Source organism: Pieris napi, chromosome 11 (assembly GCF_905475465.1).
Source record: "Pieris napi chromosome 11, ilPieNapi1.2, whole genome shotgun sequence".
Classification (NCBI taxonomy): Eukaryota; Metazoa; Arthropoda; class Insecta; order Lepidoptera; family Pieridae; genus Pieris; species Pieris napi.
The window spans coordinates 6,235,656-6,253,065 of NC_062244.1; the positions used below are offsets into that span (position 1 = coordinate 6,235,656).

At 32.3% G+C, this 17,410-nt stretch overlaps 2 protein-coding genes across 6 annotated transcripts; both read left to right on the forward strand.

Moving 5' to 3' along the window:
- Positions 1 to 926: 926 nt before the first annotated feature.
- Positions 927 to 9,326, forward strand: LOC125054120 (UDP-glucosyltransferase 2-like). The gene is made up of 9 exons (XM_047655839.1): positions 927 to 1,049; positions 4,626 to 4,769; positions 5,501 to 5,588; positions 5,717 to 5,909; positions 6,502 to 6,699; positions 7,043 to 7,262; positions 7,368 to 7,587; positions 8,203 to 8,422; positions 8,737 to 9,326. Exons 2-9 carry the CDS (start codon positions 4,626 to 4,628, stop codon positions 9,011 to 9,013), a joined length of 1,560 nt encoding a protein of 519 aa, XP_047511795.1. The 5' UTR covers positions 927 to 1,049; the 3' UTR covers positions 9,014 to 9,326.
- An 859-nt stretch (positions 9,327 to 10,185) lies between these two features.
- On the forward strand, positions 10,186 to 17,319 carry LOC125054110 (UDP-glucosyltransferase 2-like). Of its 5 annotated transcripts, none has more exons than XM_047655802.1 (9): positions 10,186 to 10,296; positions 11,999 to 12,148; positions 12,481 to 12,568; positions 13,348 to 13,540; positions 14,433 to 14,630; positions 15,021 to 15,240; positions 15,599 to 15,818; positions 16,008 to 16,227; positions 16,705 to 17,319. In XM_047655802.1, the coding sequence occupies exons 2-9, from the start codon at positions 12,002 to 12,004 to the stop codon at positions 16,973 to 16,975; spliced, it is 1,557 nt and encodes a 518-aa protein (XP_047511758.1). In that variant the 5' UTR covers positions 10,186 to 10,296; positions 11,999 to 12,001; the 3' UTR covers positions 16,976 to 17,319. The 5 variants fall into 5 exon arrangements, with proteins under 5 accessions (XP_047511758.1, XP_047511757.1, XP_047511756.1 ...); XM_047655801.1 differs by lacking the exon at positions 10,186 to 10,296 and adding an exon at positions 10,805 to 11,187; XM_047655800.1 differs by lacking the exon at positions 10,186 to 10,296 and adding an exon at positions 10,805 to 11,161.
- The last annotated feature ends 91 nt before the right edge of the window (positions 17,320 to 17,410 follow it).

Here is a 17,410-nt window from a genome sequence, read left to right on the forward strand (position 1 = left end):
TAATGTCGGTGGGTATTGTTTCCCGGCTCCGGCACGGTTCGGCCCCGACACGTCGTAACATGAACGTAGGCGCCCGGGCACCCGCAGAGCAGTCAACGTCAAATCTTAGTGAGGTCTGCAGCTCAACAGCAAAATGGACGATGAAATTTTTTTCTGGTTAGATTTGGTTTTAATTTTTCAAGTAAAGTATAATAAGTATAAGTAATAAGTAAAGCATTCTTTAGACATTCTAAAATAACCATAACACACCCCATCTTCTTTTAGTACTTTCGCTTCGTTTTTCTTATACTTCGTCAACGATGGCAATTGTTATAGCAGCCAATTCAAATTGTGAAAATTGCATTATTACTTAAGCGTCAAGTCTATCGACAGATGAAATCACTAGCTGACAAAAACAGATATAGTCGTGCCAACACGTACGTGCGTACATCCAAACAGCCCGGTGTAACATGAACGAGGCCCGGCCCGGTCGTGACACGGTGTACCGTGAATCATCCTTAAATAGGGCGTGCCACTTCCTATATCCAGTCAACTAGTTGTAGGCACGGAACATTTCTTTAGCACGCGCACCCCTCCCCTTCGAGTTGGTAGTTTGGAATGTTCTTTCGCAGCGTTTTTCAGCTGTAGAATTAAATTATGCTCGCCAATTATGAGTGTAATACCCTGATGTAATATGGTAGATTTTTTTATCTCGCTGTTGGCCTTAAGGGCCTTTCAGCTCAGCTCGGTTCTCTCTTTTTTAGATTGAATTTGAAGGCAGGCCTGGTCATCTGTGGGAGGGACAAAAAGGTGTGAATGGTGTACTGGAGTGTTTTGACGAAAGGGGTGCAAGTAGATCATTTGAGAAAAGAAGTCTCAGATGTCCATCGTAAATTTTTAATTCTATTATTTTAGTGACACTTTCTGGTAATTCGAAGTATACGCCGTATTGTATTAAATTGTATATCATAATGAGGTAGGCCTATAACAACAATAAAATAATGTAGATAAGAAAACGACAAGTGAGTATCGTCAGTGATTCATATTTACCTCTCCGGTGCGGACGCAAAGTAAGTACAATTTAGGCATATTATTAACACTTGATTCACATATATCATACGAAGATAAGTTTATAATCCTTTTGATTATTGTAAAAAATCCTATATATTTTCCAAACTAATTATTTTTGGTCTATGATAGATAAAACCCGGTTTTAGATATACATTTACCAATTTTTGTGTTCATTCAAATCTTACTTTTTGTACAAAAGTTTGTAATGGATTTAATTGTATTGCGTACATATTATTTCCGTGTTATCTCACTTTTATAATGCATTATTTGAATTTAAATAATATGATAATAAAACAATGCTTAATCTATGTAACACGTTAAAATTATAGTATAGACAACAGGCTTTGCTACGTAATAATATGTAGGCGTGTTTAATAATACTTAAAAAAAATTGCACTATAATTATATTTACCATATTATTCATTACTCTTCTTATGTATGAACCAGCTTCGAGCACTTGCTCAACGCATATTTGTGTTTAGCACATAGGTGCATGATCGGCGCATGCATGCGGCGAGTGCTCTTGGATCTTTTTTAAATTGTTAATATAAAAATTCACATAAATCACCTATTTTATACTATTTTGATCATTGGTTTATACAAGAGTTTTTATTATATACGACATATTTAATAAAAACTTTCAAAGATGCATTTTTTTATAGTAGAGGCGGTTTCACTCTTATTCTCTCTGTGTCGATACAAAGATTATGTATATAGAAAAGCATAGACTTCATTGCATGGTTTTGTTCGATTTTACATTTGTGCGTTAAGTGTTTTTCAGTATTTAATCGCGATGTTACACGACTCTTAAATGGTTTTATAATAACCATACAAACGTTAGATAAACCAAAATGTGATTTATCAAATAAACTTATAAATTTTATTAGACCTTTTATATGTTACATAGAGTTACTACTTTACTTGCAATATAAAACATATAATAAATGAAAAAAACACACTTACGTTACGTGTTTCTGAAAAATAATTATAATAAAATATGTCCATTTAATTACCTTACCCAATCTATCTGTTTATATTATTTATTCTCATTTGTAAAGTAAGTATAACATTTGTTAACCACAATTCATTCTTATTCTAATAATTATATTAAATTATAGACGTCGATGACTACAAACTCCAATACAATTATTATTTTTTATTCTTGATAACCTTCAATAGACGTCTTTCATAATATATCGATATAGGTTTTATGTTGCTAATTGTCTACACATGAAAAAATATATAACTATTTTAACCTTCCGATTCCCAGAACCAACATTGGGTTTCGTGAGCCAAGGTAGAACACATACCTACTTGGATTCTGTCACTAATGTTGACCCTTTTTCGCACTCTTCTACTGGTTCATTTAAGAATAAGTTAAAACTATTAATGTCTAAGGGTCTGTTTCACAATGTATGGTTAAGTACCATATAGCTATGCAACAATAAATTATTTGGAAGATAAATTGTGCTATTTGACATTAATCGAACTCATAACTTATGATGGACTTTATGTGACGAATAGCGCTATCTGACAGTCGTGAAACGCAACAATAGTGTTTATCCTACCAATCTATATATATAAAAATGAAACCCGTTTTCCGTTGTCACGACATAACATGAAAACGGCTTGACCGATTTGTCTGATTTTTTTATAATATACTGATATCGTTCTTACGGAGAAAAATTAAAAAAAATTGAGTGAAAAAGTCTAAAAACAACACTTTTCTATATTCCCATACAAAATATTCGTGATAATACTTAAAAGTCAATTTGAACTTTAATATCATAGCATAAAGTTCAAGTGTTAGTGGAGGGGTTCCGGGAAGGTAAATTTTTATTTTTTGACATAATGTATTTGTTGTCTTATCAATTTTCTTTTTTTTATCTTACTAGCTAGACCGGTGTCCCGAATAGCAGAATAAGTATTTTAAACAAATAAAGAATCGACTGTTAGGCGGTACGATGTTCGCCAGGCCAGCTAGTAAGTAATAAATAGCTAATTTGGAACTTATGTAGAACTTATCCGTACATTGTGAAACAGACCCTTAGCCTCGTATCTTCCTTGTTTATTATAGCTACTATATATATAAATTTATAAATTTGCTGTCATGTTTTGTCTTGCTTTGCTTTGATTATATTTTTACTTTTTGTGGATATGTCCAATGTGTTTATTTTATGTTTTATTTTTATTTTATCTTAACTGTATAGAGATGTATCTGTTTAGTTTCCTAAATAAATAACAAACAATTGTACGTACAAAGGGGTTAAAGAGGTACAACGCAGAACTTCAACAGATATTTTTTAGTGTTCATATTATAATTATGTACATAAATATCATTAAAGTAAACAAGATATAGTACGATAGCGTCGATGTGGAAAAGTAATATATAGATAATCTTTAAGTATAATCAGTAGGTACTATCAAACTTGGGTATCAAATTTAGGGAATGCAATCCCGATCCCGCGAGATCTCGTGTCATTTTTCGGGATCAATCCCGAAGCATAATATGACGAGATCCCGTTCGAGATTGACGGGATTGGGAGATACTGATTAATTTAGTGCAGAACATACGTTGCGTTTCATTATTCGAAAGCTAGAAGACCTAGAAACTACTCTCTCAGAAAAGTTGGTCTCTTCGATAAAAAATCTGAAAAATCCGAATAATTTTCAAGATGATTTGGAGCAATGGAAAGGCAATGAGACTTTCCAATTGAATAATCCAACACTGCCAAGCAAATATCTAAATCGAAGAAATCAAAAAATATAATCACACTATTATAGAGATTAATAGAGAGTAGTAGTAGTAGGAACAAGTACAAATTAATATATAGTATTAAACGAAGATCACTTGCCACTTTCTATGATTGCAGAGAATTTAATATGTATAAATTCTACTGTTACACAAACTAATACATTACTTTAAGAGGAATTAGAAGATACTCTCCGAAACGCTAGCTTAGACAAATTAGAGTCAGTAATACAAAAATAAATGGATTTTTTTAATGTAGAGGAACAAGGGGGCAATTTTTGCAGTTTACATAATATAATTGCTTATTCACGTTGTTGCCAACCAGTGTTGAGTTGGAGTAAGCATTCTCAGCAGCTAGGTACATCGCAACGAACATTAGATGCCGGTTATCAGATAGCACTCTTGATACACTTTTTTTAATAAGTAACTTTCAAAATGTACCTGCTACTTTTTAATCTCCTTAAATAATATAATTTTTTTTATTTTGATATGTTAAGTTCGTAAAACTGTTAATTATTGTTATTAGTACTAAAGGCCTTTGTTTTCTTTCAAATAATATTTTGTTTTAATTAACCTCATTATCACAAACAAGCAGTTTTCAACATATTCAGTCATGTGAAATTCACATTTTTTAAAACATGACGAGATCCCGAAAATCTCGGGATCCCGCTGGATTGATATTTCTAATCCCGCGGGATCTCGAATTTACGATCTCGAGTCGGGATTGCATTCCCTAGTATCAATCACTATCAATACCAACTTATACACTTAAAAAGGGTACTTGTTATTATTTATATATTCAAAGATATACTAATAATTTCAGATGTGGGTGTTAACATTTCTTCTCATTACACTAAGTGTAACTTGCAATGGCTATAGGATTCTTGTTGCGTTCGCGATGCCCTCAAGGAGTCATTCCATACTCGGTGATGGTATTGTAAACAGATTAGCAAAAGCAAACCATGAGGTAAGTATTAAATATTGTAGCATAGCATGTTGAAGTAGGAAACTCGACTATATTGCAATTGCATTGTTATATACTGCTGTACAGTATACACGGCTAAATATAATGTGCAGGCACCGTGCCTGTAGGCATGCTCGTGCTCAAGGCCCCAGAGACTGAGCCAGAAGATCTTGATGAAAGACAAATTATATGAAAAGAAATAATAATAATTATTATTCATGACAAATAGGCAAACTTCATATATCGCTAGTCCCCACACTAGGGAGTCTGTGTTGTGAGTAACTAGATAACAATTGGTCAGTAGTACATGGTAGTTGGTACATGTAAAAATAGTTTTTTGCGAATAAGAAAAAAATAAAAATGGGTTTCGTTTTGTTGTAACGATTTGTATTGGTGGTATCTGTCACTGGACTAGAGATGCCGGTAACTTTCAAACATAGTTATCCCGTGTTCCATAGGTCTGGACATTACTATTTATAATATAACATATAAATTTTATTATATTATCGTTCCGATATTTTGTTTAGAAAACATAATGAAATCCCAGGATTCATGCACGAATAATTTTTTAACATATGTCCTTTTATCGGAAATGTCAATATGTAATTTAACACTAATTTGTTTATTAGCATTGCATACATTTAGATATTATTAGACTATTTATTTCTAATACAGGGACGTTAAAAATTTTTTTTTGTTCCAATGATATATTTTGTGTATTTCTCTATTTTCAGGTTACTTATATAACACCATTCCCCAAAAATAAGCCTTTAGCCAATATCAGAGAGATCGATATCAGCGATAATCTTCAGATATCTGAAGGTAAGCACGTTTTTAACTTACCATAAATCTCGCTATAATTGTTGCATGTAATTTTTCTAACAATTTTAACGACGCACCACTAGTTATTTCTTTTGTTATGAATTTTAAAAATAAAAACATTATTACAGATGACGTAAGCAATATACAAGCAATAATGGATAAAAAAAAGGATATGCAAAATCTAACTGACTTCATTACTACAATCACGGAAGTGAATTCAAAGGCCATTGAACATCCAAACGTATACAAGGTCCTCACCGATCCAAAAGAGGAATTCGATGTTATTATTGTAGAATGGTTATTTTCTGAGCTACTGGCTGGGTGAGAACCATTTTTCTTCGAATTTATATTACATTATAAGTTCTCGCGCAGTGTTGCTTCAGCGTGCGACTTTCATATAACATTCACTCGAACGGTAAAGGAAAACATCGTGAGGATACAATAAGTTTACGGTGTGTGTCAAGCAGAAAAGATACAGAAATCTGAGGCCCAGACCTAAAAAGGTTTTAGCGCTACTGGTTTTATAAGTTCATAAACAAAATACAAGAAAACACATCAATTATATTATTATATTAGAAATAGACAAGGAACAATTACTAATATTATCGATATTATACAGCTGAAATTAAAAATGCAAATTTGCATAACCTAAATATGAACTTTAAATTTTAACCTCACGAAGAGCATATTAAACAAATATCTTGTAAAGAAAATTATTATACAACTTAGGCATCATTGTATATATTTGATATGCAAAAATATTACAAACATTTTATTTATTAGGTTTAATTCTATTTTATCAGATAAGACAAAGATAATACGTGATAATAAAACACTCGTTTGATTGTATTTTAAATTAGATTTTATGCAACAAAAATTACTTATTGAAAATATTACGTAATTTTGTTTCCAGACTCTCAGCAGTTTTTAATTGTCCATTCATCTGGTTATCACCAACAGATCCCCATTCAAAAATTTTGAAATTGGTTGATGATATCGCTAACCCGGCCTACAATCCCGACATCATTTCTTCCAACTATCCACCATTTTCATTTACTCAGCGAGTAAAGGAATTAGCTTTCATGTTGTTCGGATTAGGACTGGAACATTTGTAAGTACAGTTTTGTTTTCGGTCGTAGCCAAAATTCATAAAATCGTATTTACAGTTGTTCATCATTTCGATGAGGAACCGAGATTGTCAAAATTTTAAAAATTAACGATCGTCTTCTATATAAAATTTAAAAGTAAAGGAGTTCCATATTAAAATGATTCAGCGTTGTTACAAAATTTAGACAAAATTTAATACCTACTTTGTTGCGATATTTTTTCCATTTAAAAAAATGGTATCCCTGATAACCAACAAACGTGGTACTCCTTTAGTCCACGTTTTACATCCACGATTATATTTTCAGCAAAATTTATTGTTAATAATCAGTATTAATTGGTTATTCCAGTACCTTAAATCCGATACAGTTTAAAGCTTATCAAGAACTCTTAGTACCAATTATACAAAAACGAGGCAACAAAGTCCCGCGTTTTGAAGATGTGTTGTATAATGGATCACTGATTCTTAGTAACTCTCATTATTCAGTGGGGAGATCTCTTAGGTTGCCTCAAAATGTTATTCCAATTGGAGGATATCATATCAGTCGTGAAGTCAAACCGCTACCAGATGTAAGCATTCTTTTGTTACCTAATTGTATCTACTAACAGTTACAGTTCACAAAGACCTTTCTTTTTGAATTATAAGCATAAAAATCTATAATAATATCTTTACAGGATTTGAAGAAACTTTTAGACAATGCGAAAAATGGATTAATTTACTTCAGTATGGGAAGTAACTTGAAGAGTAGGCTAATGCCGGAGGAGCTGAAGAAAAGCCTACTTAAGATGTTTGGCACATTAAAGTATACAGTATTATGGAAATTTGAGGAAAACCTTCCTGGAACTCCAAGTAATGTGCACATCGTACAGTGGGCTCCACAACAGAGTATTTTAGGTGAGATAAATAAAATATTCTGTAAACAGAGTATGTTTTACCATTCATTGTTAATTTAAGTATTTCGTACCGAAACCGACCTCATTTAACTCCGACTGCGGATTGTCCGACCAACGGCTCGCCCTTGTTATTTTTTAGATGTGCGTAACTAAATTCGCATGTTAATTTTATCACAATATCATTGATCCGTATCAGATTTCTAAAAGTCAACGAGTACCAGGCATAGAAGGCAGATCAGGCACCTGATGAAGTAAATTATACAGAAATCTAAGGCCCATAAGAAATGTAGCGCCACTGGATGGATATGTTCATAAAAAATATTATATTTATTAAGCTATGTTAAAGTATTCAAAATTACAAGATATTGTATGAGCATGTAAAGTCTCATGGGCGCCCAGGTGGAATGTTTGTTTGTTTAATTTAAGAATGTTTTTTTGTTGCGAAGATATTACTTTTGATATCATCTTACTTTTTAGGTGATCAGCCTTCATTATCTCCCAACCCAAACAATTGAAAATTTCTCGAAATCTAATTATCGTTTTCAATTAAGGGTAATTACCCAAATATGGGTAATTTACTCGATACTTTACATGTTAACATAAGCTTTATTTTCAGCTCATCCAAACTGCGTTCTCTTCGTAACTCATGGTGGTCTTCTCTCAACAACTGAGACAATTCACTTTGGAAAACCCATCGTAGCAATTCCAGTTTTCGCGGATCAATTTAACAATGCGAATAATGCAGTTAGGAAAGGATTTGGCATAAAAGTAGATTTGTCTTACACTATGGCTGATAATTTAAAAGAAGCTATAGAAGGCGTTCTTCAGAATCCTAAGTAAGTGCCACTATAGCTATTTTCTATGGAAAAGATATCGTTTTGCACAGTAGTGTCTGACTAAGACACTCCTCATTTTTGCTAAGAAAATTTTCAATGGTTCGCTTAAGTGAGGAAAGAAGTTATCGCTATTTCAACACCTTTCTTGAGATAGCACCATAGCACGAAGTGATAACTTGAAGATTTATTTAAGGTTCATTGAAAAATGTAATATTATGATCAGTATGGATCAAACTTTTCACTCGATAATCTTATTTATTCTTATATTTCCAGATATAATGTAACGATGTTTATAAAATTATATTTTTTTTAAGATATGCAGCGAGAGCCAAAGAGCTATCAATGATTTATCATGACAGACCGGTTACACCAGACAAGGAAATGGTGCACTGGGTCGAACACGTTGTGAAAACTGGTGGTGCCCCTCACTTGAGATCACCAGCATTGGACCTACCTTGGTATCAAAAATTGTATTTAGACCTCTTTGGTCTTTTAATCATACTTAAGGTGTTGTTGTATTATATTTGTAAAAAAATTGTTGGTCTGTTTTTGAAAGACAAAACTAAAGTAAGTAAGAAGAAGAGACAATGATTTGTTTGTGATTTTTTATTAAAAATGTTATTGTGGAACGTGATTCTTTTTTAAACAAATTCTTAATATTCATTTTAGAAATGGAATGTCATTTCTAAACAAAATCATACCACGTTATTCCGTTTGTGCTTTGTGATTTTCTTACTACCCTTTTGTTAATAAATACGAGTATAATTTAGAATCCTTAAAGTTAGCAGTTTTGTACCCTTAATGCAAAAAAGTATTATTAAAGATAATGTACATGTATATAAAGTACCCTAGGTCTTTATTTCTAAAACATCATTAAAATTAAAATAAATTATTTTTTAATGATTGTGTTTGTAATTAATTGGTTTTCTTTATATCGAATGATTTCTTCGATAAGTCGATCAGCAATGTCCGCATGAGGTATCCGATAGTAGTACATACGACTATAATAGCAGCAAAGAAGTCGAGATAGTACTTCATGTATAGGTTGTTACCGAGTGCGGGAGAGCGTAAATAGGGCGCGAGTTAAGAGTACCAACCCTATTAATATATGCTTTGCTAGCACTAAGCCGAATGTAGGTCGTGCGTCAGCAACGACTAATACTTAGTAAGTAAATCTGAATGTATAAATTCACGAAGACATAGATATTAAGTTGATTATTGTTTAGTTCTTAATTAAGTGCTGTCACTCTGTTGATTTAAATAAATTATTTTTAAACCAAAAGTCCGTTGCCGTTCCTTTACTCGCGCCCTGCGACGTTACAACTTCCACGCGCACGATACCTAGAATTCAAAGAGTTCAAAATGAATAAATACTTTGTTTAGGCCTACTACACAGCTCCCCTTCAAGTTAAACGAGTTAATAGTTGGGAATGTTCTTTCGCAGCGGTTTTCAGCTTTTAAATTAAATTGTGCACGCCAATTGTGGGTGTAATACCCTGATGTGATATGGTTGATTAAGTAGCGGGGCTGGACTTCTCCTGCGCTTTCTTCAGTTAATGTGTAGGCAGGTTTGAGCCGGTCAATTATTAATTATACATTGGAAAATTATTTTAAATGAGCATATTTTATCAAATCAGCTAAGAAGGTTTCGTGATTTACTGAAAGATTAGGTACCACGCATTGATTTTTTACCAAAGAATCCCATAGGTTCATGGCCGGGATTTAAGATCTGGTTTTTGAACGCAGAAGCTCAAGGTCGAGTGTCGCTGATCACATGAATCATTGCATTGTGGGTGTGTGCATTGAACAATGTACATGTGATGTGATAAGTTATTTTAGGAAAACATGGTTACTAACTTAGGATAATAAGTTAGGTAATTGTTTTTTATATTTATGAAGCTCACGAGGTTGCTCATGGCTCTAAGTCAGAAAATAAACAACACAAAACACAAATATTTTCTCAATATACTATAAATACCATCAGTGATTTATTACTACTTATTTGTCTAAAGATAATGCTATCGATTATAAGATAACGATTTTTATATTTATACTGACATACTAAGTTATAAGTGATGTTTCATATATTAGTGTAAACCATTAAATATCCATAATATATTATTATGCATGCATTAGCATTAAATAACTATAATAAATAGATTATAATAGCTCTTTACAATAAATCTACGATAGAGTTAGTATTTAATACCTACGTATACAACTATACCTACGTTTTATAGTCTAAGAAATTTGCGGATGAAACTGAAACAACAATACGAGTTTTAATCACACAAAACCTCAAGAGTGAAAAAAACTACTGTTTTTGTTGTCCCAAGCTGGAGGCAAGTCTAAATGATTTATGAATCATTTAAACGTCAAAAAACGTTTAAAAAAATGTAGTTTATCTTCATTAAGTGCGAAGCTCGGTCATATGGTATGCAGACAAAGATTTGATATCGAACAAGACAGTCGCCATTTGGTGGTGATGTGATTCAAATAATAATCAGTGCGACAAGTGTCCGTGATTTAAATTCTCAGAGTTAAAATTGAAATTAAATTTTCCATAATTTGTTTAAAATGTTTTAATAAGTTCGGTGACATTATCTGCTAGAACTATTGAATTATCGACCTTGGATTGGACTTAGTTTGGATTGGACCTTGTTTTTACCAAAGGACATCACCGACGACATTCAATACACGCATGGTAAAGTAGAGGCCCATTGGTGGCTTTATTATTAAGTGAACCAATAAGTTTATTTATATTGGTAGGTACCTACTTAGATACTTTAACTAAAATTACACATGAATCATTTTGATTGTTATGCGGCTTTATTTAAAAGAAGACCATTTATCCAAATTTATAACAGTGACAGATAAACTAGTAGCATTGTATTTTGAATAATTACTAGAACGAAGGGATTGATGAAGCCATTAATGACTACTACTACCTACAGTGTGACAAATAATTCACGTATTTCTACTAGTGATTCTGTGTATATTTACGTTATATTTGTCTTAGCGTGATGATGATGGATCATAAACATCAGGTCAATATTTCAATAACCTAAAACTCAATTGTTTGGAGTTCACAGAATAGAATTAGGTAATTTCTTAAAAATAATTAATGGCTTGTGGGATACTTGAAAATAATGGGTATTGATTCTTAATAAGGGGAAAAACTGGCCGCCCTAACACGAGAGCACGTAGGTTAGGTATTTCTCGCCGTATTACTAGAGTGCTCTATGTCTTGTATTCATGAATAAACAAAAGTTATAAGGTATTAGACATTAACAGCAGTAATTGGTGTATATTGTTATTGGTATAAAGAAATATTTAAAATTCAGCTTTATCCGTAATTTATATAGATTTCGTTAAGGCTTATTTATCTCTTCTGTCCCTGACACTCCTTGTTTGAATGGATTCGCCGCCTTACATTGATACGCCGTTTTCCTTCACGGTGGAAGTTATCATTGAACACATAAAGATAATTTTTTGTTGCACAGCCTTAGTTCGAGGAGCCAATATAAGCGTTGATTACCAAATGCTTAATTATGATAATACTTATAATCTTTACAGAAAATGGCTCTTACACTTCTTGGTTTAATATTGCTAGTGATTGGTTTCTGCGAACCTTACAAGATACTGGTTATAAGTCCCATGCCCGGCAAGAGCCATGCTATATTGGGGGATGGTGTCATCAAGCACCTTTTGAAGGCCGGACACCAGGTAATACTCAACGAGCAGTTCTTTTAATAGTAACTTTTAAGGATATTCAATCACTTTTAAAAACAATGTGCGTCGAAAAAATCCCAGTTATGTTCCTGTTTCTATATAAGGTATGGCGGTTTTCTCGCGATGTTTTATTTTCGAACGTATGGCTTCTTGGTTAAGAGTCGAACCCAAAACCCACAAGGTCAACACTGCTGTTTAAGAATTCGAGTTTCGAAATGTTTACAAAAATAATAATTTTCTTTTGAGATTGATGATTAAACAATCCATAGTGGAAAATTTCGTAGTAAATCTTTTATAATGGGCTTAGTTTTTAACAATCTTTACAGGTCTCTTACGTAACAGCGTTTCCTGAAAGCAATTCCCACCCAAACCTTACAATCGTAGATGTCAAGGCTAATAGAGATATTATAAAAGGTATTTTAAAACAATCATGTTATACATTTTTATGCGTTGATGAAATTAAAATCTTACTACGCTTCCTTCTTCTTTTTCTTTAGTCGGGTTCTTAATTACTGAAGGATGTGGTTGTGAATATCTTCCTCTATTCCCCTTGTCTTCGGCTAAGCGTCTGTCAACTAAGGTCTGTAAGGACCTTAACTTGGTCGGTCCATCGAGTAGGGAATTGAGTAACCACAAGCTTCTCTAAGTTATTGTGACACCTGCGTGCTAAAGTAGTTCAGAATCTTATGGTAACTAACACACTGAAAAAGGACGGGTCATCAGATTCAGTTTAGTAGTCTGAGAATGGACAAAATCGTCCTTTTAGATGTCCAGGGAATCCGAAGCATCCGCCTCCAACACCACATTTCAATCTTCCTTCTTTCCGTTGCTTGCACAATCCAAGTTTCAGAGTCGTGAAATGGGGAACATTAGTGATCCGACCAGTGTTTTTTTTAGTTTATACTACGCTTTAAATAATGGAGAGGTTTCTCATTTTAATGCTCGTGTTCTAAAAAAAGTTAAGCTTCCACCAAAATCAATAGATAAAAAAATAATTACGTTAAAGTAAATTGCACTATTTTACTTAAAATATTATGATAATTAGAATTTTGTTTTGTCATCATCAAAATAAAAGTGGAAACTGGTAAAAATTAACAAACTTATCTACATTTAGCGATTAAGATTGGCGATTGGTAAATGAAATACAAAGGTATGCGATAATTCGATTAAAAAGTATAATTGTATTGCTGCAGATGACATGATAAGTTTGGACATGATAATGAATAAAAAAGTCGATCTACAAAATGTACAATTTATTGTAAATATGTTTGTTGAAATTGGAAAGCAGACAATAGCAAATAAAAATTTTCAAAATGTCCTGAAAGATAAAAATCAAGAATTTGATGTAATTATAGCAGAATGGATGTTCACAGAAATATACGCTGGGTAAGCAATTTACGATTCTATTACATATTAAGAAGTGACATGTTCTGTGAGGTCAGGCTAGTCCGCTAGCTACATCATTCAAATTTTGATTTTATCGTTGATACACGTAATGAACTCTACAATGCAATATTTTTTTAAAGTGTTCAAGATTTGGGCAACGTTAAAACATAAATGACTTTAATGTGCACTAAAAACAAAAACAGCAGATATTCCAGGTTATATTTTGAAAACTGTTAAAATATAATAATCTATATATATAAAAATGAAACCCGTTTTCCGTTGTCACGACATAACATGAAAACGGCTTGACCGATTTGGCCAATTCTTTTTTTATAATATTCTTTGAAGTACGAGGATGGTTCTTACGAAGAGAAAAATTAAATAAATTGAGTGAAAAAGTCTAAAAACAACACTTTTCTATATTCCCATACACAATATTCGTAATAATTCTTATAAGTCAATTTGAACTTTAATACCATATCATAAAGTTCAAGTGTAAGTGGAGGGGTTCCGGGAAGGTTAATTTTTATTTTTTGAGATAATATTATATTTGTTGTCTTATCAACTTTCTTTTTTTATCTTACTAGCTAGACCGGTTTAAAAAAAATAAAGAATCGACTGTTAGGCGGTACGATGTTCGCCAGGCCAGCTAGTAGATAATAATACTCGTAGATCGTATTCTGAAGTTGAATTTTATATCTCCCTAATTGTCGAAATTATTTTAAAACTAATTATAATAAGGTTGGGGGGAATAACTTTGGATCAATTATCGGAGACATGTGAATTCCCTAACCATGTTAATCATCAGCAACTATGTATGGTTATGACACAGATATGACATCCAGCTTGTGGTAATCAAATACCTTTTTGATATATTTTATCCTCTTTCTAGATTAATGCCTGTTTTTGACTGTCCTTTGATATGGCTATCCACTATTGAACCTCATTGGATGGTATTACAACTTATCGACGAAATTCCAAACCCTGCGTACACCCCCGACAGCCATACAGTTTATGCACCACCTTTCACATTTTGGCAGCGAGTTGAACTATTATTACACTCAATTCTAGGACGGTATCTACAATATAGGTAATGTTAAGATTTTTATATTTATTGTCATATCACAATATTTAGATCCTTATGACAACAAAAACACACAACAAAACAACAAAAAAAAAAACAAGCTAAACAGAAGCTTCTTTATGAAGCATTAGAAGCTTAAAATTAATAGTGGTGTCAATTTGATGTACAACTTATAGACCAAAACTTAACTCACATTCTGTAAATTTAGTTCGCCGATTTCAAGTACCGTATTCCGCTCTTCCTTCTAACTTAATTTAAACGGTATATACAGTTCTATATCAACTTGTATAAAACAAGAATCTCAAAGTCCGTTTGTATTATTTATTCTTAAAACCTATCACGCAATCAGATTGTGGTTGTTTTTAAAATTAGGATGATAAGCTTTTTTATTTTCAGATATGTATATGGATCGGAACAAAAGACTTATGAACAATTCATTGTACCTCATATAAGAGATAAGATCAGACCGGTACCATCATTAGATGTTCTAAGGTATAATGCGTCCCTTATGTTTGGAAACTCGCATTATTCACTGGGACGAGCCACAAGATTACCTCAAAACTACATTCCTATTGGTGGTTATCACATTGATACTGACACGAAACCTTTACCAAAAGTAAATATGCTTGTAACTTTTCTTTTAGAAGATTAAGTTGGTCAAACATTTTCCCCTACGTACGTACGATTGCATTTATTACAAATACCACTTCAAGGAAATTATTTGCTACTATCTGAATGCCACTATCTATAATCTATATAGTAAAACAATGACTTGACAGAATTTATAATAGAAATGATAATGAACTATACTTAAATATTAATTCCTTGCGTTTCAACATTTTTATCTATATAACGCGTCGTTGCTTTTTTACTTTTGTTAATTATTTATAGGTATTTTTATGGATCTATATTTATGGTGTCGAAAACGTATCATATACGTATTTGATTAAATGTTAATATATTCTTTATTTCAGGATCTTCAAATAATTATGGATAACGCCAAAAATGGGGTTATTTACTTCAGTATGGGATCAAACCTAAAAAGCAAACATTTCCCCCAAGAATTAAAAGAAGGACTACTTAAGCTTTTTGGAGAATTAAAACAGACTGTTATTTGGAAATTTGAAGAACAATTAGAGACTCGTCCAAAGAACGTACATATAGTACAATGGGCTCCTCAACAGAGTATCTTAGGTATGTTTTTTTATGTATTTCATTTGCTTCTAATGTTTCCAATAAAAGGGAATTACGACTTCATTTGCGTCTTAATGAGACAATTTTATAATTCCACAACTAGTTTATATCAATTTGTGTCAGATCTTCTCTCCACTTAATACACACGGCGTTTTGTACTGCAAATAACATGTGATGTTTCATTTGCAGCGCATCCAAATTGCGTTCTTTTCATTACGCATGGAGGTCTTCTTTCAACAACAGAAGCTATTCACTTTGGGGTTCCCATAATTGGGATCCCAGTATTTGCTGATCAGTTCACGAATATTGAGGTAGCTGTTAACAAGGGCTATGCGAGAAAGACCCCTCTATCTTATTCGATGGTGGATGAATTAAGAGAGAGCATACGTGATGTATTAAACAATCCCAAGTAAGTTTTTACTCAATAAAAATAAAATTGTTACACTATTGATATTGACATAAAATCAGATGTACCTACTGTCCCAAATTGACTTTTGTGTATAATATTTTTCCTGAAAAAAGAATAAATAAAAACCTTAGATATTAGAATACAATATTTTTGACTCTTGCACACCTCTAATGTTTAGCGATTCATTGTTTTCATCTTTTGTATTCTACACGGAACTTTAAGACTAACTGCGTAATTTAAAATATGACACAGTAGGAAACCTAAATATTTAATTATGTAAAAATGCTAATGTATCAGTATAATATTTATTTACTTTAGATATTAGTATTAATAAAGTATGTTTATAATTACTCATGTACTTGATTTTTGTAAATTACCTATACATCTTTTTCAACTCCAACCGATTCTAATATAGCTATTAGTAAAGAAATTGAAATTGTTTTCTAATAATGATTGATTCTTCTAACTCCTTTTCAGATACTCAGCTAAGGCAAAAGAGCTATCTCGTATCTACCACTCCCGTGTGGTGCACCCTAGCGTGGATCTCGTACACTGGACAGAGGAAGTAGTGGTGTCGCAGGGTGCGCTGTATCTTCGCTCTGCTGCGTTACAAACGCCTCTTTACCAGAAATTATACCTGGACTTGGCTGCTTTAGTAATCATAATAATTTTAGCTTTAATATATATTACTCGAAAAGTTTTACGGATATTTACTAAAAAGGCACATAATGACAAGAAAAAAAATTAAGATTTTAGCATAATAATAATGTATTATATGACAATAGCGTAATAATAACAAATAACAGAGATATTTATGGCGTAGATTTCTATTAATATTTCATTGATATTTTAGACACTTATGTGATCTGTCCTTTGTGTCACAAGAAACAATTGTTGTTTCATCTCAGAAAACCCAAAAAATTCATGTTATATCAACAACGCTTTGTTGTTATCGCAACGGTTCTGAGAATCACATAGCGTGTTTGTTGTCTTAAAAAACCATTTTTATACTTAAATAATATCTACCTAATTGTGTCTTTCATTAGAAGGCCAATGTGCTATCTCAAACAGAAATAAAGATATACGTTTATACAATAAGTTTTATTCATTGTGTCCAAAAATTATTAAACAAAAGTTTATTACCGTAATCAATACATAAGGAATAAAAGCAAGTAGCATTACA

Bases quoted from the DNA above. Each gene is read 5' to 3' on its own strand.
- LOC125054120 (XM_047655839.1), top strand. From the start codon at position 4,626: ATGTGGGTGTTAACATTTCTTCTCATTACACTAAGTGTAACTTGCAAT. The intron at 6,700-7,042 runs GTAAGTACAGTT...TGGTTATTCCAG, and splicing joins GGATTAGGACTGGAACATTT to TACCTTAAATCCGATACAGT. The intron at 7,588-8,202 runs GTGAGATAAATA...CTTTATTTTCAG, and splicing joins TCCACAACAGAGTATTTTAG to CTCATCCAAACTGCGTTCTC.
- LOC125054110 (XM_047655798.1), top strand. From the start codon at position 11,446: ATGATGATGGATCATAAACATCAG. The intron at 15,241-15,598 runs GTAAATATGCTT...TCTTTATTTCAG, and splicing joins ACACGAAACCTTTACCAAAA to GATCTTCAAATAATTATGGA. The intron at 15,819-16,007 runs GTATGTTTTTTT...TTTCATTTGCAG, and splicing joins TCCTCAACAGAGTATCTTAG to CGCATCCAAATTGCGTTCTT.